The sequence below is a fragment of the Nicotiana tomentosiformis genome, chromosome 11 (assembly GCF_000390325.3).
Source record: "Nicotiana tomentosiformis chromosome 11, ASM39032v3, whole genome shotgun sequence".
In the NCBI taxonomy this organism is placed as follows: domain Eukaryota; kingdom Viridiplantae; phylum Streptophyta; class Magnoliopsida; order Solanales; family Solanaceae; genus Nicotiana; species Nicotiana tomentosiformis.
The window spans coordinates 107,089,422-107,116,090 of NC_090822.1; the positions used below are offsets into that span (position 1 = coordinate 107,089,422).

At 36.8% G+C, this 26,669-nt stretch overlaps 1 protein-coding gene and 1 non-coding gene across 2 annotated transcripts; both read left to right on the forward strand.

Moving 5' to 3' along the window:
- The first annotated feature begins 1,008 nt into the window (after positions 1-1,008).
- On the forward strand, positions 1,009-23,866 carry LOC104086304 (DNA ligase 1). Its single transcript, XM_009590542.3, has 17 exons — positions 1,009-1,840; positions 3,255-3,371; positions 3,687-3,788; positions 3,893-4,009; positions 4,612-4,842; positions 6,991-7,085; positions 7,861-7,948; positions 10,703-10,834; positions 11,833-11,945; positions 20,986-21,087; positions 21,170-21,231; positions 21,310-21,381; positions 21,484-21,557; positions 21,634-21,690; positions 22,865-22,942; positions 23,219-23,296; positions 23,398-23,866. Exons 1-17 carry the CDS (start codon positions 1,100-1,102, stop codon positions 23,464-23,466), a joined length of 2,328 nt encoding a protein of 775 aa, XP_009588837.1. The 5' UTR covers positions 1,009-1,099; the 3' UTR covers positions 23,467-23,866.
- LOC117274211 (U6 spliceosomal RNA) lies at positions 5,587-5,689 on the forward strand. Its single transcript, XR_004504306.1, has one exon. It is a non-coding gene; the product is annotated as a U6 spliceosomal RNA (small nuclear RNA).
- Positions 23,867-26,669: the final 2,803 nt, after the last annotated feature.

Genomic DNA, 26,669 nt, shown 5'->3' on the forward strand with positions numbered 1-26,669 from the left:
TTTTGATTCCTTAATTTTGGTCCAAGTTTGAAACGGATGGAATAAGATTTTGAGTAAATTTGCTTTGTGTATATAGCTTCCTTTAATTTAGGGGACATATTTATTAGGTAGTTATTGTCCTTTTACTAAATAGATATGTGGGGTAATTAATTAATGTGTACTACAAGTAATTTTATAATTGAAGTATAGCGTGTTAAGACTTTTTTAAAGGGGATATACAGTGTAACTTCCCCGTAACTAAATTCATCAGATGTTTGTCATGGGTCAAGTTTGCAGTCATGTTCGCTCCTTATGCTTTGGTCATCAGACTTTAGTTGTCATTTATTAAGCGGGACTTAGGTTCTTTTGGTTGGTCAAATTTAAGTGTTAGCGACATGGGCTTTAGAGCAAGTATTAAGTTATTTTCGTGTGACCTATAAATTATAAGTTCGAGCTGTGGACTCAACCACGACTGTCTACATCACACCCCTCAGGGCACAACCTTTCTTCGAATTCTGCATGAACAAGGAATACTTCGTACGTCGGACTGTCTTTTTTAATTTTTTAGTGTTAGTATTCAATTATTTCTCTACCCATTTCAATCAAAAATAAAGAAGAAAAAAGGTGAGCTTTATCATTCAATTTTGTATAACAATATAAGGCAATACTATGAGCGTTAAATCGCAAGTTTTTATCGGCATCGATTTTTTTGTCTCTTCACATAATACTTGAATGAAAAAGAAAAATAAAAACCTTTAAAGAGTGTGAAGAGATGAATGAAATTCCATTACTTTTTCATAATATAAATTTAAATTGATTAAGCCAGTCGATTATCTAAAACATAAAAAAGCAAGTAAAAGTTACAACCTTACAAAATTATTTGGGGATGATTGCATTATACGAATGACAAAAGAAAGAAAGAAAGAAGAAAGACAAGAAAAAGAAAGAAGAAACACAAAAGAACTGGAACTGTCGTGGTGTCACAAGATGATTGGCTTATAGAACAAGTCCACCAATTGCTACAATACACCTCTTTCCTTTCCCGCCATTCCCTCTCTCCTAATTCCCTCCTTTCTTCCTTTGCATACTTCTCCATAGACCAATTCCATTTCCATATTGAATGTTGCCGTTGCGCTCATGCTGTCACCATTTCACTCAACCTTCTCTTTACAACCGTCTCCATTTCTCCCTTAAACTCTCTTCCCTCTTTCTCCTTATACCCCCCTTTAATCCCCTTAAAACCCTTAGACCCCTTTTCTTAAACCCTAATTCAAGAACCATGTCCACTCGTCGCTCTGCCTTCGATGTTCTTATGGCAAATTCCAAGAAGAAAACCCCAACACAAGATTCCTCACCCAAGAAACGCAAAACCCCAGAAGCTGAAACTTCCAATAAAACTGCTATTCTTGAAAATCATAATCAAGATTCAATTTTGAAGCCAAATGAGGACACCCATTTGGTTAATGAGTCGAAAAGTGAAGAGGTTTTGGTGAAGAAACAGAAGATGATAAGTCCAGATGAGAGTGTGACTGAGCTGAAGAAAAAAGCTGCCAACTTTGATCCAAGAAAGGCTGCATATTGGGGGAATGGTGAGAGAGTGCCATTCATGTTTGTAGTTAAGGCGTTCGACGCAATTTCGAAGGAGTCAGGAAGAATTGTAATTACTGAAATTGTGACAAATATGTTGAGGACTGTGATTGAGACGACACCCGAGGATTTGTTGCCTGTTGTGTACCTTTCGGCTAACAAGATTGCAGCTGCACATGATGGTTTGGAGCTTGGTATTGGAGATGCTTCTATTATCAAGGCACTTGCTGAAGCTTGTGGCACTAAAGAAGCACATATTAAGAAGCAATATAAGGTATTAAGTTTGTTAATTTGGAAGAACTAGGTTGAAAATTTCAAAATGTGTAAGGTTGCAGCTGAAGCATTAATGCCCTTTAACACAAGTTGTTTTAGCTTGACTTGAATATTTTATTTGACTTAAAAACAGTGCAGCGTGTGAAAAAGGGTCTCGAGAGAATGTTAGAAGTGAATTTATTGAGTGTAATTGCCTTAGCCTTGTCTTTTGGAAATATCTAGTTTGTCCTTACTTGATGGTTAGTCTGCTGGGGTTGATGAAGTGATATTGTTAGTTTATTTAGTCATTGACAGCCCATATATGCCTAGCTATACGCCATGGTTTGTCAAATGAAGATATTCGGGGCTCTTCCAGTGGAAATAAAAGTATATATGTGGAACTTGAACTATGCGACTTATTAGGTAAATTCGTTCTGAAATTTGTGCACCACATTGGTGCAATTCATAGTACTATATGAGATTTTGTTAGTAATTATATGCTACTTCGTGTCACTGTTTCTGTTTTTACTTTTCCTCTTTTTCGGTTTCTTCGAATTTGTAGAAAACTAGTGTTTGGAGTATCTACTGGACAAAAGCGTAATTTAGCTTTAGTGTTGTTTGGAGATTGAAGGAAATGCAGAGACTTGTTTTTTTTTGGGGTGGTGGGGGGTGGTGGCGGTGTTAGTGGGGTATCAAATGCTGCATTGCCTTGGCACGTACTTGAATTTAGAAGCCTAAAATGGAACAAGCCTCTATTTTTGCTGTGTATAGTACCTTGCTATTAGTGCAACTTCTTCTTAATAGTTTGGTCAAGTTGTCAGTACATTAAACATAGATTTGCAACAACAACAACCCAGTATAATCCCACTAGTGGGGTCTGGGGTAGGGTAGTGTGTACGCAGACCTTACCCCTACCTTGGGGTAGAGAGGCTGTTTCCGATAGACCCTCGGCTCCCCTCCCTCCAAGAACTCCCCACGTTGCTCTTGGGGTGACTCGAACTCACAACCTCTTGGTTGGAAGTGGAGGGTGCTTACCACTAGAGCAACCCACTCTTGTCTAAACAGAGATTTGCTTATTCCATATTTCATGTTCAGTTTGCATAGTTTTTCTATCAATGAACACTTTTCTCACCTAGTCATCGACCAAATCCTAGCTGCAAGCCTGACAGAATCGTCATTTCTGACTATCACATTTAGAGCAGCATCTCAAAAATCATGTGTTTGATGACTTGATCACATATACGTGGTAGCTACAGTTACATGATTATTATGAGGGACTAATAGAAAACTTGTACGGTTATGTCATACATCTGTATTCTGTAATGTCTAAATTCTACCTGTTCTATTTAAATTAGATCATGCAATCTAGGAGATTCAACCTTTACTCCAAATAGGTTTTGACTAGTCCAAACATCTGTTTTCATTGTTAAATACAGGAGCTTGGAGACTTGGGCCTTGTTGCAAAAGCAAGCCGTTCATCACAGCCTCTGATGCGTAAACCAGAAGCATTGACTGTTGCCAAAGTTTTTGACACGTTTCGAATTATTGCCAAGGTATTCCAGTTTCATCGTTCACTTTTTTTTTAAATACTTCTTGAAGTGGGATTAAGATGTTAAGTGACATAGCTCTCAAAACACATATTTGAAGTTCCTATAGAAGAGCCTCCAATCAAAGTCAGTTCTATGTATTGTGCTAATTGGGTTTGTCAGAGAAGCTACAAAATAAGTTTCTCCTTTATGTGGTGCAGATGTTCCTCTATTTAAATATTTATTCCTGTTTTATCTGATATTGTTTTGGATCTTGCAGTTATTATATGCAGTATTTGTACTATGATTAAGTTGTCTTTTCTTATGTGGGAATTCTTTCAGGAATCTGGGAAGGATAGTCAGGAAAAGAAAAAGAATTACATTAAATCACTACTTGTTGCAGCTACTGATTGTGAACCCCAATATTTGATTCGCCTCCTCCAGGTTAGAGTTTGCCTCTTCTTCTTTTCTTTTCTTTTCTTCATAGAGCTAGTTAGCTGTTGCATTGCACATTGAACCTTTGTTCAGTTGATTTCTCTTTCTTGCAGACAAAGCTACGCATTGGTTTGGCTGAACAAACACTGTTAGTCGCACTTGCTCATGCTTCTGTGTACTCGGATGCGCATTCATCACCTCCTGCAGGTGTAGATTCTCCTTTGGAAGAGGTTTGTTGTTGCCCATTTGGGAGAAGTTTTCTATATATTTTCCTTCCTGAAAACTTTCATGACCTGTGATGAAGTACAAGCAGTGGCAGATCCATCCCTTTGCTTGAGGGGCCATGGGCCCCATCACGTTTGAAAGAAATACACCTTTATAGTACTATTAATTGTTGGATAGAAGTATTGTGCTTTGTGTTTAACTCTTTAATCATCACCAAAACTTGAAAGCCGTACTTTATGGATAGAGAATGGTCTGCGAAATTAATTTTTTGAAATGGTAAGTATTATCACTGTCAGAAGCCAGCACTAAGAAAGTGCTACAGTTACAAGTAAAAGATGGTAAGAAGAAGCAAAAGAAAACCCCGACTGTCAATACAAAAGATTTTAGGAATTGCAACAGGGTTTCACTATCTTCTGCCCATTCCAATCTACACCATGAAGATTAATTGATTATTTAAGTTCATGATTAATTGATTCATCAAATTCTGATCCCTTTGCATTTTGTATATGATGTAAGTCTGCTGGACAAGCCGCCTGTTACATTTGCAGTGCTATTCAATGCATATCTCATTAGTTACTTATTTTCATTTGACTTTTGTGTTCGGCAGGCAGCCAAGATTGTAAAGCAAGTGTACTCTGTAATTCCGGTTTATGAAAAAGTTGTTCCTGCTATACTAGCTGATGGTGTTTGGAAGCTTTCAGAAACATGCAGCTTCTCACCTGGTGTTCCGGTTGGACCTATGCTAGCTAAGCCAACCAAAGGAGTATCTGAAATTCTTGATAAGTTTCAAGATATGGAGTTCACATGTGAATACAAGTATGACGGTGAACGTGCTCAGGTATACAAGTATAATCTTATTCTTATTAATAATTTTATTCAGTAAATTACTACTGATTCATAAAACACTAAATGAATGGGGACTAAAATTATATGCAAATTAGAAACTTGCTGAAAGAATACACCCTAATTACAACCATTTACCCAATAGAATGACATGTTGGTCGCATGATTCTTTTCTTTAAAAAAAAAGTATTCACGCTGCCTCCATGCAGCTGATTTTCTGTTTTTCCTTCATAGCTGATGGAGCTGTCCGTTTCTTGGTTAATCTTGTTTAATATCTATTAGAGGAAGGAACTTTTATTAATGCAGTAGAACACAAAGAAGACAGATTTTATCATGGTAAGTGGAAGTTAACTAGGTTTCCAAGTTGTTTGTGTGGGATTTCCTATTGAAACATGTGAAATTGGTTCGTCCTAACAAAACTAAGTTATATTTGCCACAATTCAATGAGAGATTTAGGTTATTACTCCCTCCGTTTCAATTTAGATGAGGTAGTTTGACTCGGCGCGGAGTTTAAGAAAAAGAAGAAGACTTTTAAAACTTGTGGTCTTAAAAGTTTAAGGGGTAAAAGTTTTGTGGGGCCATGCCATTTGTGTGGTTATAAAAGCTTTTCATTAAGGGTAAAATGGGTAAAATGAAGAGTTTAAAGTTGAATTATTTCCAAATTTAGAAATGTGTCATTTATTTTGGAACAGACTTAAAAGGAAAGTACCTCATCTAATTTGAAGAAACGGAGGGAGTATCTTCTTGAAGAAGAGGTACTATGCCTTTGAAATACACATCAAGATTAGCATGGCCCCTATGCAAGGATGACACACACACATCGAGAAATGGTCCAAAATTTTCCTTCTCAAAAAAGAAATACGCCTTATTCAACTAGGTTTCTGAGTTATGCGTATGGAATTGCCTATTAGAACATGTGAAATTGATTCTTCCTTACAATTAAATTCTTTGCTGCAATTTAGTGAGAGATTTGGGTTATTATAGTATTATTTTCTTGAAAAAGAGGTAGTATTCCTTTGAATGTACTCAGATCTTATTCAAGGTTCATCTGCATCATAGAAATTGGATTGGAACTAATGAATCCATTTAGAGCAGGAGACGGATGGCTGGTGGTAAAAGCCAGAAGTGTTTGAAGAGCTTTCACTTATTTGCAGAAGCTGCACCTAGTGGGACTGATCCTAAAGATACCATGTTCCCCATTCCAACATGGCCCTTTTCCTGTACAGCTTCGCTAAATAGCTCTTGAAACTTGTTGCTTCCCGTTCTGTTCCGGACTTGATGCTTGTTTGCGTGAAAAGTCAGGTGTGCCAGCTTGTAGGTTTGTCTTCAGCATTGCTGTCTTCCCCTTCTTTAAGAGGGGAAATTTCTCCTCAGCTTGTGACTTGATTAAGGCTGTAATTTCATATTCACTGGGACCTGCTTTTGAGGTTCTGCGGGACAAATGTACTTGGTTACCCTTTTCCTCTTTGATTTACAGGTTTAAGTTTTTTGTGGTCCATAATATCGCTTTCTTTTCTCTTTCTTGCTATATCATAGAAACAGAACTTTCAGTTTCAAACCTGGTTCACCAGATCCTAGTTATGATAGATTCTTTCTATTTTCCCCCAAAAATATTCCTAACATCTTTTGTGCCTTCTTTTGTTAATTCTCAGCTACAATTGTTCTCCTAAAACTTATTTCTCTTACATTTTCAAACTTAGCACCTCCTGGATGTATACTCTTTTCTAGCATCCAGAGTCTTTGGATGTTGTAGAACTGGGTGGAGAATTGGTTTTAGAAGCAATCTAGCAACTAATGAGCCTCTTTTTCATTGACAGATGGCTAGACCGCTGATATAGATTTTGCAACATTATTGATATCCTTCATTTAAGGCATTGCGTGCTCTTTCTTGCTATTGATAACTTCCCTTGAGTTCTCTGCTTGATATTCATTACAGTGTTCATTATGTAAAAAATTTGGTTCCTCCTCGACTCGACCCTTCTGATAAATGGGGTCGTAGCTGCAAATGTTGAAATTCAACTGACATCAGTCTAAAATATTGTTCTCTGAACATTTTCTAGGACCTCTTAATCTTTGTAAACTAAACTTATTATTTGCACTTCAATTTTTGTGTTGAAATATAGTTATTTTTTTTTTAATTCAGATACATTACTTGGAAGATGGTTCTGTTGAGATATACAGCCGAAATGCAGAAAGAAATACTGGAAAGTTTCCTGACGTTGTTGCTGCTATCTCAAGGTAGCATTTCCATTTGTTTAGATTTTCTGTTTCTGCAGTTGTAATCTGTGAGTACTTCCTCTTAGCTCAATGTTCTTTACAGATGTTAAAAGCTTCCCATTTATTTGCAACATTATAGTGGAAACCTTAAAACCTTGGCTCTAATTTTACATATGCTGCTTAAAAAAAGGAAAGTTTGATTGATAAAGTTGATGTGTCCTGGGCATCTGTTAACTCGGAACTTTGACTCTAAAATTGAATCTTCTTATAGTTTGCAAATCCAGGATCAAATATTTGTCAGCTGACTGTTGTTGTGCACAAATAGTTAAATTGAATCTTGATATATGAAATTTATCAAGGACTTGCATGATAATGAATATTTGGGCAACTAGAACTAGTAAGTAATATGTGAAAGCAAGACATCAAACCTGATGACTGCGCACCTCATTGAACCAACTAAAGTGGACGTCAGAAAAGTTTGTCTCAGCTCTCTTGCACACCCATAATTGTGAAGATTAAACCACTATTTCATTCTCCCAATTGTAACTATGTGACGCTTGACTTAATTTCTTCATAAAAAATCGGATTATGAGTTCTGCATGCAATTTATTCTTTATACATTGTGAAAACTGGTCTCAGGCAGATAAAGATTTTAATTTTTAATGTATTATATGGTATGTAAACTATTGTTACACGATCCATGTTCTCGGCAATTATGGATACCTTGTATACCAGAGTCTTACATAACCTGAAACCTGTTGCAAATTTGTTAGCTAATTTTTGTAGCTTGTTGCAGATTGAAAAAATCTTCTGCAACATCATTTGTTCTTGATTGTGAACTGGTCGCATATGACCGTGAGAAACAGAAGATCCTGCCCTTTCAGGTGAATCATCTGCACCTAATCTATACATATTTTGCAGTTCTAGATCTATCCTTGGGGCTTCAAAGGTGGTAAAATTTGATTATAGAGGCAATCCAACAACAATTAACCTTGACAGAAACAACTCTTTTCCATAGCAAAGTAGATATATAAATTGCATTCGGACATGCTGCTATAGCTCAATATGTTAGCTCCTGAGCTTTCTCTTTTTCGCTTTGCTCTTTCTTGTTTGACTGTCGTCTTAGTAGGGAACATGTTCTCTTGTCAAAACCATGCAGCACTAAGATAATTATAATCATAAAAAAATAGGTATGGTGGAGAAAAAACTCAAGTATTCTCTTCCCTTACTCATTTAAGCCCATGCGTTAAAGATGCTGGCTTATTTATTAATTTACACGATCTATCACCTTCTAGCAGCTGTTGCATGGCTAAAAAGGGATATATGTTTATATCAACTGCGGTTGTTTTCATAGAGTCTTCATGAAGGATTATGAAGAACTTTTGCAATTGAAATACAAGTAGAAGAGAAATTCTTAGTGCTCAAAAACTCACCACTTGAATCAGCTCTCAAATAATGCTTCTTTGCTGTGGGTTGGCTCAAACTGCTAGCCCTAATGATTAGCATAAATCTAAAGCGGTGCAAAAGAGAGGAGGGAGAAAAAATGCTTAAACTTTGGACTCTAGAGTAGTGACTTGTTATTAGTTTGGAACATGGAAGTTGGTGAGGAAATGGACATGGATTAATAGGAAAACGGCTTTCTGTTTGATGCTTGGAAAAATAGTGAGGTGCAGAAGTTGTGAGCGATGTTAACTTGTTAAGGAAAATACAAGCTGTTTAAGAGGAAATCGGAATCCACTCTAAAAGGAAAGGGAAGCTGGTTAAAAAGCGAGAAGAACGCAGGGCACAATCTGCTACACCCAGTCAGTGACTCCTCACTGTACTTGCTGAATAAATCAGTCTCCATTTCGTATTCTTGTTTCTCACCTTTGCCAAAATTCTATCCTCTTTAGCACAGATTATGTTGATCCCTTCTTGCTCACTCAAGTTGTCTATTGCTTTCACTCTAACCCAATAAATCCTAATTCCTATAGTCTCAAAGTGGGTACTAGATAGAAGTAATCAGGCTCCAATTTCCAATTCCAAACTAGTTCGACTTTTGGTCAAGTGAAAGTTGATGCCAACAGATACCAGTCCCCTTACTCTTATCGCCACATTTGATTCTCAGTTTCCAGCACCTCCCAGTTCTGATACCGATTGTGGCTTCTGATTTTCTTTTCATGTGTTGCAAAAACTCTTCTAGTATCTTCAGTAAATAATAACCGAGAAATCCACTGGTTATAGCTTTGAAACTCGGTGGGTAATGTGCCGGCCCCTCTACCCTCCTCCACTAAATAGAAAATGACTTGGTTCACAATATGACTCAAACTCGTGATGTGCGCCTACCACAGATCCCGTGCTGTAGTACCTTTACCAATGAACCAAAGCTCTAGGGGGTGCTTTGGTAAATATCGATGGGCTATTTTCAATTATTGGTAACTCTGATCTGCTAGCTAAAGATGTGTATATATATCTTCGGGCCTGTTTTCGGCTGGTCATAACCAGAACTCTTAGGTTAGGGGTCTGCCCTCTTTATATATATATATATATATGTATGTATGTATATATCTCCTTTTTAGCTTCACTTTTATTTTATTTTGGTATGACAATGAGATGACTTGAGCTATATATATATATATATATATATAGCTTCGGGCCTGTTTTCGGCAGGTCATAACCAGAACTCTTAGGTTAGGGGTCTGCCCTCTTTTCAGTTTCAGTTTTATCTTATTTTTGTATGACAATTATATGACTTGAACTTAAATAAAGAAGTGAAGATTCATATAGCCTACCCCAACTTGTTTGGGACTGAAGCATAGTTGTTGTTTGTAACTCTGATCTGCCTATGTGATATGATGGCCACTCTGGGTTGAATATTAATCTGTGTGACTTGAGGCTCAAAAGTTTGCTGGAAAGTGGTAGTGCTAGTGACCATTTCCCATCTGTTTATTAAGTGTAGATGACTCTTACATGTGAAGGATTGAGTATCCGTGAAAGGAAGAAACAAGAAAGAAACTATGAGGTATACTTATTAAAGAAAAGAATAGGAACTGTAAGGTATACTGAGTAATTTTCTCTTCAGATTCTCTCCCGGAATCTAAATCCAAACAAGAAAGTTGACCTTGTGTAACTAAACTGGATGATGGCGTCCATGTTTCTTAGATTTATTTTTGTTTTCTTTTGCATTCTATTTTCTCCACCTATTCTAAGGCCCCCCAAAAAGTGCGATTATTTTGAGATAAACAATACTAGAGGGTGAATAAGAATAAACGAGAAAAGATAGAAGATGAAGAAATGTGAGGTCAAAGAACCAGGAATGAAGCTAGAAGATGGAGGAGAAACATAACTTCAGAAAAAAGTTAAGAAATTCTATGTTTCGATCAGTAGCTAACCTAGTTAGGCTTCTTATCAACTAAGAACCCTTATTCTGTCCAGGTCATATAGGGTTTGAACAAGCAAGTTGTGTCTGAACTCCTTCAAGTTTATATTGTTTTAATCTTTTTGTCTCTCTTGATGTTCATTTTCCCAAGCAAGCTTCAACTGCTAATATTTCTTCTCCTATAAATGCCCATTATTTGCTTGGAGAAATTGCCATGCTATATTTATGTGTAATTATGGTGTAAAATGAGGTGATACTTATGGATATATGTTCATGACAGATCCTCAGTACGCGTGCTCGTAAGAATGTTGTCATGAATGATATCAAGGTCAACGTTTGCATATATGCTTTTGATATCTTGTATCTTAATGGACAACCACTTCTTCAAGAGCAACTTAATGTGCGCAGAGAGGTAATTTCATTTTTGCGGTTGAATATTTGTCTATTATTCTCATGATTATATCGTTCTTCTTTTACTTCAGTGAATTCTTATGCATATTTATAACCTTTTGTGGTTCTGCGGAAAACCAAGTAGCATTTTTCTTGATGGGCTTCTGGCTGAAATGTCTTATCCTTAGACGCCATATTTCGAGCATCTTACTCACGTCTTATGCTGCTGTGAGATAGGAGGAGATGTCATTTCTTCAAGAAAAAACTCTATTCAGAAGCTCCGACTGCTGCTTCTGGATTTCTCTTCAGTGAAAGTGATGCATTTACTTCTTTTCCACTTCACCGATGGACCCTTGTAAAATTATAAAAGTAGGTTGACTCTCTCATGAGTAAGCCCTTTTGGAGTCTTCCTTTCTTGTCATAGGTTGCACAACAGGAAAGGGACAGGTGGATCGTCAGCACTTTCTGCTTGATTTGTTTAATTTCCCCAAATCTCAGTTGACTAGGCAATGGCTGTTGACCTCTCTTAAAATCCAGTGATTTGGCAGTAGTTTGTCTTTCATATCCTTTGGAATGACTTTTCTCTTTCTTCCGTGGACCTGAATCTCATCAAGTTAGCAATCATTTACATGAGAAGACTGCATGATTAAGAGTCATGTCTGGCTTAGTTAGCGAAAATAGTGAAGTTGTTTTGGCATGTATTGACATAAAGAAGATTCTTGGCTATCTATGGCTTTGATTATTAGTCTACATTTACTCTTAAGTGGAGCTTAAGGTTTTAATTTCTTTGGCGGGAGGTGGGCTGATGACATCCTAAGATCTCATTCTCATTCTTAATATTTTAAACTGTTCTTCCATATTGATGTCTTGTCATGTTTACCTTTAGTACATAAATTGGCATTTGCTTAATGGACCCTATAGTTTTCTCCAAGATTAACATTGTGTGAACAATTAATTATCGCTCGAAGACACCACTTCACAAAGTTGATCGTTAATACTGTGGCTTCTGGCTTCAAGCAGCATCTTTACACGTCATTTGAAGAAGAACCCGGATATTTCCAATTTGCTACAGCTGTAACCTCAAACGATCTTGAAGAAATAACAAAATTTCTTGAAGCTGCAGTGAATGACAGGTAGTGTCAGACACTGATATCTAACAAATCTATTTCTGTTTTTCTGGTAATTCTATTCTGTTATTTTATTACGTATTTTTAACATTTTTTTGGCTAAGTTCAAATGTATTCGTAATGATCATGACTTGAATTTTATAAAGTCTCTCACAGGCTGCTCTATATCAAGCATTTGAACAGCCAATTCTTGTAAGGGCTGGTTCCTTGTTTGTTGGTCTTTGCTGCTGTCACTTTGATTAAATATCTGTTATTATGATAAAAAAAGTTGCACCTCCGGCCAGTTTGAACTTTCGTACCCTATATTGCTCCTTAGTTTGTTAAAAGTAAAGTCCAGGAAGTGGAGAGTTCTAAAATGTTCTTTTCTTGGTTTGTACCTGTAGGCATGTAAAATTTATTGGATTTAAATTCAATAAATAATTCTTGCCCAACTTAGTTTATCTTAGTCCAAGAAACCTTTCATCCAAGCTGCTGATGATGACTTGAGTGCTGGATCTACACTAGCCTCCATTAGTGTGACCTCTAAGTTCTATCCCAATGATGATCTATATTATTCTTCATCCTCAACGGCGAGTAAAGCTCTTCAAATTTGGGCAAAGTGTTCAAGTCGCAAAGCTCTTCAAATACGAGTAAAGACTCAAGTCGAAAGCTCTTCAAAGTCGAGCAAGGACTTCAAATCGCAAAGTTCTTCAAATTCAAGCCAAACTTCAAGACGTAAAGCTCTTGAAATTCAGCAAAGTGTTCAAGATGAAAAATTTCAAATTCGAGAAAAGTGTTCAAGTTGCAAAGCTCTTCAACTTTGAGCTAAATCTTCAAGTCACAAAGCTCTTCAAATTCGAGTGGAACTTCAAGTTGCAAAGCTTTTCAAAATTGAGCAAGTCTTAATAGTTGCGAAGCATTTCGAATTGTAAGCTAAATCTTCAAATTACAACGATCCTGGACGCACGAGCCTAAACTACAAGTCATAAAGCTCTTCAAATTCGAACAAAATCTTCAAGTTGCAAAGCTCCTCAAAACACGAGCTTAAATTACAAGTCACTATGCTCCTTAACGCACGAGCCTAAACTGCATGTTCCTACACTCCTGTCTCGCATGAGTCTAAACTGTGTACAACCCACCAAAAAGAAAAGGTCCGTTAGGTTGAAAACTTCGAAAGAGGTAGTATAGGCAAAAGTTAGGACATAAAAAAAAGTCTGTTCGGTTGAAAACCTCGAAAGAGGGGGCCTAGGCAAAAGTTAGGACGTTAAAAAAAATCACATTCTGAACTACAGTATGACTTGATCCTCTTCACCGAGGTACGTAGGCAGCTTAGAGTTTCATTCTAAGTTCAGTCGTATGAGTTCAAAAGATACATAGTGCCCCAATCGTTGTTCGAATGAAGTATGATTTAATGTAATCCATTCAATCAGCACTTGAAAATCAAGCTGAAATACCATTCTTCTATTGAACTTTGGATCACATTTGATTTAAAAGGGGCAAGCCTCTATAGTAAATTGGCGTCTTCAATGGAATGCTTATAGTCTTTTAGGAGGCTACCAAGTATTTGCAATGAAGCCCGGAGATTCGCTATGCCTTCGGGTTCGCCAAACCTTCAAGTTTTTAGTCTTCAAGTTGAAATGTTTAAGCCCTCTAAGTCTTCAAGTTGAAGTCTTAGTTTTCAAGTCCTCCAATCTTCAAGTTGAAGTATTCAAGCATTCACCGCTCTTCAAGTTGAAGTATTTATGCCCTATAAGTCTTCAAGTTGAAGTCTTCAACTCCGTCGGTCTTCATATTCACCGGTCTTCAAGTTGAAGTATTCAAGCCTTCCAAGTCTTCAAGTTGAGGTATTCAAGCCCTCCAAATCTTCAAGTTGAAGTGTTCAGGTCTGCTAATTTTTCAAGTTGAAGTTTAAAAGTCCACCACTCTTTAAGATAAAGCATCAAATTCTGCCAAGTTTTCAAGTCCGTCAAATCTTCAAATTTGTCGGTCTTCAAGTTGAAGTCTGCAAAGTCCGCCAAGTCTTCAAAGTTTTCCAAATGTTCAAGTCGAAGCTGTCAAGTCCACCAAGCCTTCAGATTGAAGTTTTATAATTTCCAATCTTAAGGTAGACGTTTAAGTCCCTTTGCACCTTAAGTTGGCCTCTTTACGGGTTTGTCCTTAAAAAGAAATTATAATTTTCCAATCTTAAGGTGGACGTTTAAGTCCCTTTGCACCTTAAGTTGGCCACTTCGTGGGTTTGTCCTTAAAAGGAACTATAATTTTCCAATCTTAAGGTGGACGTTTAAGTCCCTTTGCACCTTAAGTTGGCCTCTTCGCGGGTTTGTCCTTAAAAGGGACTTTAATTTTCCAATCTTAAGGTGGACGTTTAAGTCCCTTTGCACCTTAAGTTGGCCTCTTCGCGGGTTTGTCCTTAAAATGGACTTTAATTTTTCAATCTTAAGGTGGACGAGTGTTAAGAGGCGGCGTTGCTGTCTTTTTCCTAGTTGGATTAAAATCCTTTTCTAATTATGATTCTTCAAGTGGAAGAAATGTTGACTTCCGTACAACTTGCAGCGTCCCGTATCGGTGGAGTTGCTATTGCATGCCTTGTCCGTGTATAATTCTAATCCCATGGAAATAAGGTATTGATTATCACATGGATAGACATAATTGATAAAAGGAATACTTCTATGTGGGCCCAGGATGTATCTTTCTTTTTAAATATCCTGCTGAAGTTCTATAGCTGAATATGCCACAAGTATAAGCAAAGATATCTTGAGATTGGTATATGTATTTGAAAGTGCACTTGGCCAAAATGTACCACGTTAGCTGATTAGAAATGATTACTTTTCGGAGATGCATGGACAAATGTATATTCCCAGTGTATTATATACGCATATAAAGGATATATGTGTATTATGTACATTATACTTCAAAACTTGTCACGGAGGTTAGGTGATTCCATACCCCGATAAGATTTGAAGTAGGGGCATTTGTAGGCATGTAAAATTTATTGGATTTAAATTCAATAAATAATTTGGATTATATTTTAAATATACTAGTCCAAATAAATATTATGGGTTAATATACTTGGATTAATTATATAAGTCTCATATATATGGATTAAATAAATAAGCCTTAATCCATTGGGCTAGCCTATTTAGTTACAAATCATGGCCCACTTCATTAAGCCCAAAATGTCTTCTTCCTAGAGACCCAGTTTGGTGCCACGTGTCAAATGACTTGGCACGCCAAGTCAAACGGAAGAGCCAATAGGATCATGCCACGTGTCAAAATGACAGGGCATGCCAAGCCAAATCAAAAGGCCAATGAATTCGCTCCACGTGTGCAAGTAACATGTTCTGGCCAATCAAATGCGACCATGTCACACTTCAATTTGATTGGTCGGAAAGAGTTTGTTCTTATCATAACTCGTTCCTCCAACAATTATAAATAGGGGTCTTCATAGCCCAGAAAAAGGACCAGAAGTTCTAACAAGAAGCAAGAGAGAGCTCGTGGATTAAATGCTGCAGATTTCTCTAAAAGCTACAAGCATTCAAGTGTTCTAAGGATTAAAAGATTAAGACGAAGATTCAAGAACAAGCTGCAAGCCCTTGGATTAAAAATACGTCAAGATCAAGATCAGGCCTCAAGCACTTGGATTAAAATAAAATAAAATTCAAGATTAAGGCGAAGGCTTTTTTATTTACTGTTGAAAAGTTAAATCAGAGGATTCATAGAGATTGTACACTCATATTGTTTGAAATAAAATACTACGATTGTTGCAATATATTTGGTCTTGATTTTATTTTCTCGATGCAATTATTGTCTACAATACTTTCTCTGTCTTTTCTCTTAAAAGACCTAGATAGAAATGTTTTCTATGTTCAATTCCATTTGAGCTATTTGTTTGAAGCTTAACATTTGAGCTACTTGTGTTGAAGGAGAAGGCATCTGTGTAGTGTATGGTAGTTGTGTACGAGGTTGCTTTCGGATCTGGTTATAACTATTACAAGTACTAAGATGATGGTGGATTAAGGAGAAATGCTAAGTGAATTGCATCTCGATTATTTTAGGAGTTAATAGCAACTGATACTTAGTAAATGAAGCTAAAAATATTTGAAATTGTATATAAAGAGAGCCTTTTGCTTTGCCTTCGCTTTGATGCTTTCGTTGTGAAATTTATTATGCAAAGTGAATGCGTCTTTTCAAATGTCTGGTATTTTAGAATTCAAAGATATGTTTCTTCCATGAGACACATTTTGGTAAGTTCTCCATTATTGAATCTGTCTCTACAGAGAGAAAACCAGCTCAGTTGACGTGAACTTATTAGGAAACAGTTGAAGAGAAGAGTTAAAGGGAGAAATGGCATTGAGGTCCGGGGTAAGCGGGAGCCCTGAGGAATTAGTTGAAGAAAGGAGGCTTTGGGGGGGGGGGGGGAGGAAGTGTATTTGGGCGTCTTGAGCAAGAGATTGAGACCTATGAAGTCACTTGTTCATATAAAAAGCCTCACATTACTTTGTTGGTTGCGCGGAGCCTTATTTTTCTATCAAGTGGTTACATAATTTCTAATGCTTCTTGTGTTTTCTACCCAAGATTCATTTCACACTGTTGTTTTAAAATAATGTTACAAAGTTAAATTATGATTGTTGCCAACTTTTACGGTTACTAGCACCTGAAACATGGACATGGACAATTAGTAAGTACAAATCATGTGCATTCTCGGTGTGAATACGGATTAGTCGCGCTCAGTGTTTTGGATAGCGTGCGGCGACAAATAGCGACGAGGGCCTGATTCACTGAGGCGAGAGACGAGAGACGAAGCGCTCGCCTTTTTGATGTGAAGCGACAATTTATACAAAAAAATAAAATATTATATATATAACTAAAAACTCAATAGCAATAATGTATTAATAAATATATCAATTCAAAAATTAAAAACTCAATAGATAGTCATAGTAGATTCATAAACTAAAAGTCTAAAACAAGCAACATCTGTTCTTCAAGATTTTCAAATTCTTGAACTTAAAGAATGTTAGCATTATATTGGCTATCATCTTCTTCATCCTCGGAGTCTTCATCAATTAGGGACCGACTTGAACTTGTAGCTACTCCCTTTCCCTTGTAATTTGAACTTGAAGAACTCCCTCTAAGATCATAGATATTCTCTTCAACTCCAGCCGCCATAGAAACAATACCCCGATCGAGATCATCTCCTACATACACTTGTTCATCTTCATGATATTGGGGGGCTCCGGTTAACCATTCATTTGCCTCGTCAATGTTATCCAACAAAATTGGATCAATGGTATCGCGAGCTTCATAACGACGCCTCAATGTTCTACTGTATTTAATATACACTAGATCATTGAGACGCGATAGCTCAAGCCTATTCCTTTTCTTGGAGTGAATCTACGCATAAGTTGTTTAGATTAATTAATAGATACTAATAATAATACAATATAAAATATATTAATATACTTAATCTACTTCTTACATGCTCAAATACGCTCCAATTTCTCTCGTATCCAGATGCACTACAAGTTAGGCTTAGTACTTTGACGGCAAACTTTTCTCAAGTTTGGAGTTTGATGATCAAATTGCATCCACCATTCAACTATAGAAAAATATTTTAAAAGTCAATAAGTATAAATAAATCAAATAAATTAAATTAAAGCTATAAGGATATCTATATTAAAGTTAGTTACCTGGTGACCTTATGTCTCTGGCTCTAATGGTCGCCTGTAAACCAAATGGGCCATCTGCTTGTGAGTACCTACCAAACTCCTCCCCTATTTGATCTACCATCGCTGCATCGAGTACCAACTTATCAAGACATTTATGGTATCCAACCCACACCTCTGAATCTAAAGTGCCATCTTTACTATTCTTGTAAAATAATCTCGGTTTCAGAATATGGTCTGCTGCATGCAAAGGTCGATGGAGTTGATTCGACCACATGCTATCAATAATCTCAAAAACTTTCTCATATTTCCTCGCATCTCCCTGAAATGATGCTTCAATAGTTTCTTTGGCTCTATCCGTAACTTCAAAAAGATAGCCCATCGGTGGTTTTCTCTCCCCATCCACCATACGAAGTATCCTAATCAAAGGACCACCAACTTTAAGAGCCGGAACGACGTCATTCCAGAATGATGGAGAAATAGGAATTTTGGTAGTTTTTTTCCCCGCAGCTTCCTTTGCATATCTATTATCTTTTCATTCATTTGAAAGAACTAGCTTTCTCAAATTTTTCTTTTGCAAGTAAAAACTATTCAAAGTCAAGAAAGCCGTTGCAAATCTAGTCTTGGCCGGTCTCACCAAATTTCTTTCATTTGTGAATTTCCTCATCAAATTCAACAACAATGGCTTCTGACTGATGTAAGAATATATCTTGACGGCTTTAGTGAAAACTTTAAAAGTAACAATAACAATTTTATAGTTAATACTTAATAGGACATAAGTATAAATAAAGTTAAAGCTTTAAAGATATCTATATTAAAGTTACCTGAAGTATATGAGTTTTCCTTGAATATGTCACCAAACATCAAATTGATACAATGTGCAGCACATGGAGGCCAATAAATATGTGGATATATAGCTTCCATCATCTTACCCGCACTAACATTCTCACTAGCATTATCGGTAACAACTTGTACAACATTTTCCTTTCCAATTTTATCAATAGTCTTTCTAAACAAGCTGTACATTTTGGTTGCATCCGTAGAAGAGTTGCTAGCATCGTAAGATTCAAGAAAAACACTCCCTCTTGGAGAATTCACTAACACATTTATGGCCATTTTTTCATTCCGTGCTGTCCATTTATCCATCAGAATAGAACCTCCAAACTTGTTCCATTCCACTATATGCTCCTCAACAATTTTGTCTATCTTCTTCACCTCTTTTTAAAGATGAGTTACTCTAACTTCATGATAGCTAGGAGGCTTCATTCCTGGGCCATATTGTTCTATGGACTCAATGAATTTATCAAAAATTTTGTAGTGAACACAATTGAAAGGAAGCCCTGCATCGTACATTCATGTTGCAAAGGCACTTACGGCGCGATCCCTCAAAATCTTCTTGGCTTCTAAACCTGAACCAGAATCAGCTTTTCCCTTTTCTTGTTGTTTTGCCGAGAAATAAAGATTGAGAGGACCTTTTGTCACCGTACGCACCGTGGATGACCCACTAGAACTATTTGAAGATATCTTTTGAGTTTTTTTTTTTTTGGGGGGGGGGGGAGGTCCCATTTCATCATCTTCATCAATTAGATTCACCGATGCTTCATAACTCATTTGAGTTCTTGTCACATTTTTCTTCTCAACAAATGCTTTTATTTCCTCCTAACCTCAGGCGGACAAAGAGGACATTGTACTACATTTTTTAATCCACTATCAAATGTTGCTTGTGACGAGTTGTTCCACCATGATATATTTTTTCACAAAACACACATTTAATTGCGGATCTTGATGAGCCTTGTATAGCATAATTCCAAGCTATATCATTTCTTTTATTACTATCGGATGACGCCATTTCAATACTTCAGAAAAAAAATTATCAAGTCAATATGCAATTAATTCTACTCTATAACTGAAAAAGGAGGAAATTTCAGGTTTGAAACTTTGAAGAGTTCTCTGCCTCTGCCCAACAGTGAAAGAATTGAAAAAACAAAGCAAAAACAGGGTGCTGCACTGCTGCTCAATCAAAAACAGAGCAACAAAAAAAAAAAGAAGAGAAAGAAGAAGAAAAACGAAAAACAAAACAGAGCAAAAACAGACTCTCTGTTCTGTTTTTTGCTGCACTGTTGCTCGACAAATAACAGAGCAAAAAAAATAGAAAGAAGAAGTGAGGAAGAAAGAACAAAGAAGAAGAAGAAGAAGAGAAGCATACCTGGGCTGGGTCGACTTGGATGAAGGAGAAGATGGCAGAAACTTGAAGCTTTCAGATGAAGAAGATGGCTGGGCTGGGTCGAAATCGCCTTGGGTCGACTTGGCTGCTCTGTTGTTTGAAGGCTGAAGAAAGAAACGTCTGAGAGATCAAAGCCCTAATCACGACCTTTTTCTTTAGTCTCTGCCCTTTTTAAAAAAAAGAAAAAACGACGCTACAGTCGCATCTCGCTACACAGGCAGAGACGAGCGCTATCTGTAAATCGCAACGCAACGCAACACAACAGAGAAGAAAAGCGACTGCAGCTCGCATCGCTACGCCTCATGCTATTAGCGCTGAGGCGAGCGCTATTTACAACCATGGTCACGCCCCAAAGCGGGTAGTGGACACCGGGTGGGAAACCCAAAAAAAAAATCATGTGCATGATTTAATTGCTTAATTTGTTTATCACTTATCAAAATTCTTGCAAGAGACAAATATTTCTTCGAGTTCATAAATCAAATGTCATTTCCTACGCTGTCCATTTTGTAGCTTCTTGGTGTGTTCCAATCCTTCTGGGTAAAGAGGTAATAGGTTAGGAAACAAAACTTGCAATACTCAGAGCATGTGTGACTCTTCATTGTTGTTTTTATCTACCTTACTGGTCAACTAATTGATAGCTTTATACCAAATACCTCTCAAGGGGCGACCTTCTTTATGTGTATTTTTGCAGCAGCGACAAGACATACATTTTTTAATGAACCCTAGCTAGTTAACTGAGATCCTGTAACCTAGTAATACCATCAGGAAAATCGGACTTCCTGTCTCTTATATACGAGAGTTTCCTCTTTTATTTTTTTGATAACCGTGGTGTCCGGGCCAGCTTGCGCGCACCTCGACTAATTCCACGGGATACCTGTCACCTCCCACCAGCAACATGTACCAGGTAACTCTATCCACCAAGGTTTGGATAGATGGGAAGAAAACACCTAGTATTTGCCTCCACTGGGATTTGAACCCGAGACCTCATGGTTCTCACCCACTTCATTGACCACTAGGCCACACCCTTGGGTGCGAGAGTTTCCTCTTTATCAATACAATTACACTTTACTTGATCCAAAAAGAAGAAATAAAGGGCCTTCCTGTTGTAATGTCTTCAGTTGTAGTAGAAGGAAATTGGAAAATTAATTTTTATCACTTAAAATTTTGTCCATTTCTGCAGTAATGAGGGATTGATTATCAAGACACTAAGTAGAGATGCTACATATGAGCCTTCAAAACGGTCAAATAATTGGCTAAAACTGAAGAAGGACTACATGGAAAGGTATGTGTCAGGAGTACTGCTTTAGATAAATTGCTGCTCATACTAGAGGAGAAACTTCAACTTTTACCAATTTGAGTTTCAGTATTGGTGACTCACTGGATTTGGTACCAATTGCTGCTTTTCATGGTCGGGGGAAACGTACTGGTAAACTTTGTCTACTTTATGGGGATAAACTGGGACCTGAGTTTGGTTTAATTGGCTAATGCATTCATTTTCTGACAGGTGTTTACGGAGCCTTTCTCCTAGCTTGTTATGATAGCAACAACGAGGAGTTCCAGAGCATCTGTAAAATTGGTAAGCTGTTTACTCCTGTAACCGTTAAGTGGCAACAATTTAGCCCACTTATGTACTTGGTTTTTATATGCCATGTTTTTTTTTTAATGATTTGCTGGTTAGGAACTGGATTTTCTGAAGCAATGCTTGAAGAACGCTCTTCCAGCCTTCGTTCCAAAGTTATTCCGAAACCAAAGGTTGCTTTTTTCATCTTTCCCGAATTACTCAATTAGTGGGATTCTTGTGCCCCTCTAACGTATGCGTGATATTCAGTCATATTACAGGTATGCGGAAACCATCAATCCAGATGTATGGTTTGAACCTACCGAGGTAATAGTTTTTACATTCCATTTATTTGCCATACTTCAAAACTTTGTAACCCATTTTCTTAGTTTTTCTTGTTAGGGTCTCTCTCTCTCTCATTTTTATTTCTTAAAAATTAGCTAGGTAAGTCGTTCCGCTTCTACTCTTCTTTGGTGCATAGTGTGAGACATCCATATCATCTGTATCTTTTGGGTGGGATTGGGGTGGGCAGATATGGCATCTGATCAAGTTCCTCTTTGAAAGACATGGTGAACATTAACTGACCCCTTGATAGTGTATTAAAACCCATCGCTTCGTCGCTTAAAGGGACGCGAAGAGAGGGGCATCGCTTCATGGGCGAAGCCATCCGCTTCAGATAAGAATGCGCTTTAAACAATGATAATCGAGGTGATCGTAACAAGAAACTGTCATTTCCTTAAAGCTCTACTTTGAGGAGTTGGATTAAAGTCTGCATTATAGTAATTGGATGTTGAAATTACTTATTTTAATATGATTTTGATTATTATAGTACTAAATTCATGTGTATGGAATTTTTATTTTTCTGTTAATTGCGTGCTTCACTTTCTCTTTTCGCTTCAAGCCCCACGTACCTTGTTGCTATTTGCACTTTTCGCTTTTATAAGCTGCCCCTTGAATGTCATTGTTCCTAAGATTGGAGATCTTATGAAGCCCTCTAATTTGATCAACTATTGAGCTGGCATTTTTTCTGCTTTTCCGAACTTTTAAATGTCTAAAAATGAATCGATAGCTTTTTCATGTAAATATAGATTGTGGATTTTATCCCATGTTGTCAAGCCTCGCTTAAGCCCTGAAGCGAGCTGAGCACTTCTCCTTGCTTAGCTGCCACTTCAGTGCAATCACCAAGGTGCTAAGGCATACACTTTAACACCAATGGGCTTTGTCTTGAAGATACTACAATAAACAATAAATATTCACTTAATTGCAAAATTTTAAATTATTTTATCCAAATAATTGTTACTTGTGCTTATAATTGTTATTCTTGAGTTACATGTATACTATTCTATTTTATTCTTCACTTATACCTTTCTAAAGCCTGCAATTTAATTGCATTTTGAGAAATTTTTTGCACTTTTCCCCTTTGATAACACTGATTTTATCATCTGTGTTTTTACTTCATGATGCAAAGGTTAATATTTCCAGAACACTTTGTTAATATCAGGTATGGGAAGTGAAAGCAGCTGATCTTACCATCAGCCCTGTCCACCGTGCTGCGCAAGGTATCGTGGATCGCGATAAGGTATGTATCTTTTGAATTGAACATGCAGTGAGAAAACTGAATTTTGCAGTTTTATGCCTACCTAAGCCGCTCTGCGTTACTTGGCTTACCAAAGCATATGCAAAAGTTACTAGTGCTTTTAGTTATTGGACCCCAGACAGTTCCTATTCAAATGTGTAGAATACATGCCAATATAGTGTTTATTAGTGGCAAATTAAGGCTCTATCTTCAATACTGCATACACATATAATAATAATTCTGAAGTATATGTATATCATTTACTATTTCTTATCACAGGGAATTTCTTTAAGATTTCCACGTTTGATTCGTGTACGAGAAGACAAGAATCCTGAGCAGGCCTCATCAGCAGACATGGTGAAATTCTTTTGATCGTCATCTTATCCTTTGCTGGTATTGTATTTATTCTTGACCTTGTTGGCTTCAACCCTTTTATCTCCTCATGCTTTGCTTCTCAGGTTGCGGATATGTTCAATGCTCAGAAGCATAATCATAAAAATGATAAGGATGATAATGAAGAAGAATAATCAAAGTTCACTTCACGTCTAAGATTGATCAGGATGACAATGAAGAAGATTAATCAAATATCGCTTCACGTCTTTTATCTGAATGAACGATCATGTCCGTTGTACAGATAGATGTCCTTGGCGTAAGTTGGGTCTTATATTTTCATTCCCTCAATTGATTTGCTGACCCTAGAGTTAATGAGAATTCATCTGTTGGAGGTGCAATGGTGCTTCTTACCATTTGTTAGTTGCCTCTACCAATTTTCCAAAAGTGAATTTGAACATTCTGTATGTATAATTTGATCAGTTTAAAAGTGAATTTTCAAGCGTCACCAGCGAGAAATTGTGAAGTACTGGAATCATAGATCTGAATAATCTTTTCAAAAATAAAAAATGACCCTTATTATGGTATTGTTCCCAACTGTGGGGTGTCTTTACCAGAAAGAATATGTGATGAGCAGTAACATGTTGAATTAAGAGAACCTGTTAATGTGAATTCAATGTTTCCTCGTTAGTCAGCTGCATGTACCACGTTGTTGACATGTTTTGCTTCGCAGTTGGCTGTGGTCCAATAGCATAAAAAAAGTCCATGTTTTTCTTTTGCTCTAAGTTCTTCAGCCTAAACTTTGGTGAGTTGAGTTATTAGTATTATTTGCTCCGTATAGCCTTTTTGAGACCACTCTTCAAATTATCTTTCCCCGTTAACTCTACTGGTTTAGATTTCGTCCTTAAAGTAGTTGAATAATATCTTTTGCAGACAAATTTAGCTCAAGTTGGTTAACATGAGACATCATTTAAATAGTGGTCTCCGAAAAGGCCATTTTTTGCAAATGCCCCTTGTTAGTGGAAGGTAGAAGGTAATTAGTGATATAGTTTAGGTGTGCACAAACTTATCGGACTTCACAGTTGTAAAGAAAGGGGAAAACAAACTAGAAATAACTTGATTGACAACTGATAATTGAGAAATTAGCCACAGTTTTAAAGTAATTGAAATTTAGTTATTTTTTCATGTAAAAATAAAATTTGAATTTAAAATTTTTCAAAATTCTAGCATAGTATGTTGGAGTTCGAATGAGTTCTAACAAACTGGAAATTTATATGTAGGAATTCTATAATCCAGCATATTATGCTAGAATTTTTCGTGTTTCAGCTTGGGTGTTTTTGTCCAAATTTTATTTCTGCATAGAATAGTGGCTATTTTTCAAGGATTTTGCAAATACGGACTATTTTTTAGTTATCAGTCCGAAAATTGCTTGACTTGGCTATTTTTACTAGAGAAAGTGTACCATGTACATTCTCAGAAAACATTGCAATTCGTCTTCAAATTTTAAAAACACTTCCTCTTTTGTACTTAACACAACTTTTAATTTGATTTGGGGACTCTACCTAACAAAGAAAAGAAACAAGGTAAGAGCCAAGGGGGTTGCTGGAAATCTCCTCTACGCATTGGTCATTAGAATGTCAAAGGTTCTTCAACTTGCAAGTGTTATCCGTTTCTCATTTAGCAGGTTCGGACTCTCCTTTCCCATTTTGTCCACAATTTTGTACTTTTTCAAAAACAAACTTTTTATTTTTCAACATTAGACAAAGGTAAAAGAAGAAATAAGAACTCATGATTATAATGATCCAATTAATGTTGTTTTAAGCAGGGAAGAAAGGCAAAAGCTATGATACATATGGAGTGCCTCAAGAAAGTAGTAGTATTAGCCACAATAATAATTGTAAATAAAGAAACTGAGTGTTGGGTTTGATAAGGAGAGATTAATTGAGAGAAAGGTATAGAGAGAGAGAGAGAGAATGATTAAGAGATAAATCAAATCAAGATTTAAATAATTTTAACATTTCATTGGGAGTAGATCCTGATTCTGATTTGTGGGTTCCCACTCCTTTACTCACCCGACAAGGCTGAGCTCTAACCTTCTGGTTGTTGCCCTCTACCATCTTCCAGTTCTAACAACTCCATACTCCACACTCACTAAATCCAATCCCCCCCCCCCCCCTAAAAAAAAATAAAAAATACCCCAATAAAAATCAAAAGATACCCAAAAATAAAATAATCGATAAGGCAACAAAAAAAGAAGAAGAGGGCAACCATTGTCGTGGATTCTATTTAAATATTAGCCATTACTTATCTTGTCTTAAGATTTAAAATTTAAAATATTAACTAGGACAATTCAGAATTTTTTTGTCCCAAAAAACTGAAATTCAGACGCATTGATTAATTCTTAAATAGCAGCCCATATTATTTCTACGGAAAAAAAGGAGCGAGAAAAGCAAGCGAAACAACCCCTCCAGGTGCGCGGTCGCGGAGTGGGCAGTGAACTGGTCCGCGAAATCAAGGCAGTGAGGCAGTCCAAATCTGCGGCCGGATTCGCGGTCGAATCCGCGGACGGGCGGACGAAAGCCAAACACACAGGGTTAATTATGTAATTTCTTAGGCGACTAACCTAAACCTATATGAAACCTAAACTCGCCCAGAAAGATGAGATAGATGTTTTTAGAATATTTTAGAGGCAAGAACGAGGGAGAGAAGACGGATAAATTCCTAAGAGTTTTCATCTTCTTCTTGATACTTCTATTTGCTGATTATGAATTATTTTAGTGATTTATTTTCCATTAGCATGAGTAGCTAATTCTGTTATCTAGGGTTGATGGAACCAATTGTTGGATGAAGTCTTGACTCTATTTTGTTATAATTGAGCCGTGTTTGTTCTATGATTGTTCAATTGCGTATTGTATTGTGGTTAATTGAAAGGCCCCTCGATTTATCGTGTCTATTCACCTTGTGTTGCTTGAGAAAGAACATTTGGTTAGATTGTTGTTGAACAACATCACTTTTGGGGAAGTTAAGAGATTAATTACTTGAATTTAAAAGTGGGGTTAGAAATAACGAAGTTTTGGTGGGATGATTCTGAGTTGCATAAATTGTTAACTAGAGTAGTTCGAGAGAATGCTTCTAGTAAATTATCGTAATTGATCGAAGGGTAATTACAGTAGCCCGGAACTCATAATTTTCATAGAGTATTACAGCGAGATTATAGCTAAAGAGTTAAGAATTAATCCGGCAATTGGGGAAATCAATAGCCCTAGATCCTTTTACCCTTGAATTCAATTTTAGTCTTGATTATTGCTAATTTTATTGTCATTTTTCCTTGGCTAAATAAATTCCACTGATTATTCATAAAACTATTGCATCTGGAAGTTGTCTGAGCTTATCATTAGCA

Coding starts and splice junctions, on each gene's coding strand:
- LOC104086304 (XM_009590542.3), top strand. CDS start 1,100: ATGTTGCCGTTGCGCTCATGCTGTCACCATTTCACTCAACCTTCTCTT. Junction 21,382..21,483: donor CCAGAGCATCTGTAAAATTG/GTAAGCTGTTTA, acceptor TTTGCTGGTTAG/GAACTGGATTTTCTGAAGCA. Junction 21,691..22,864: donor TATGGTTTGAACCTACCGAG/GTAATAGTTTTT, acceptor TGTTAATATCAG/GTATGGGAAGTGAAAGCAGC.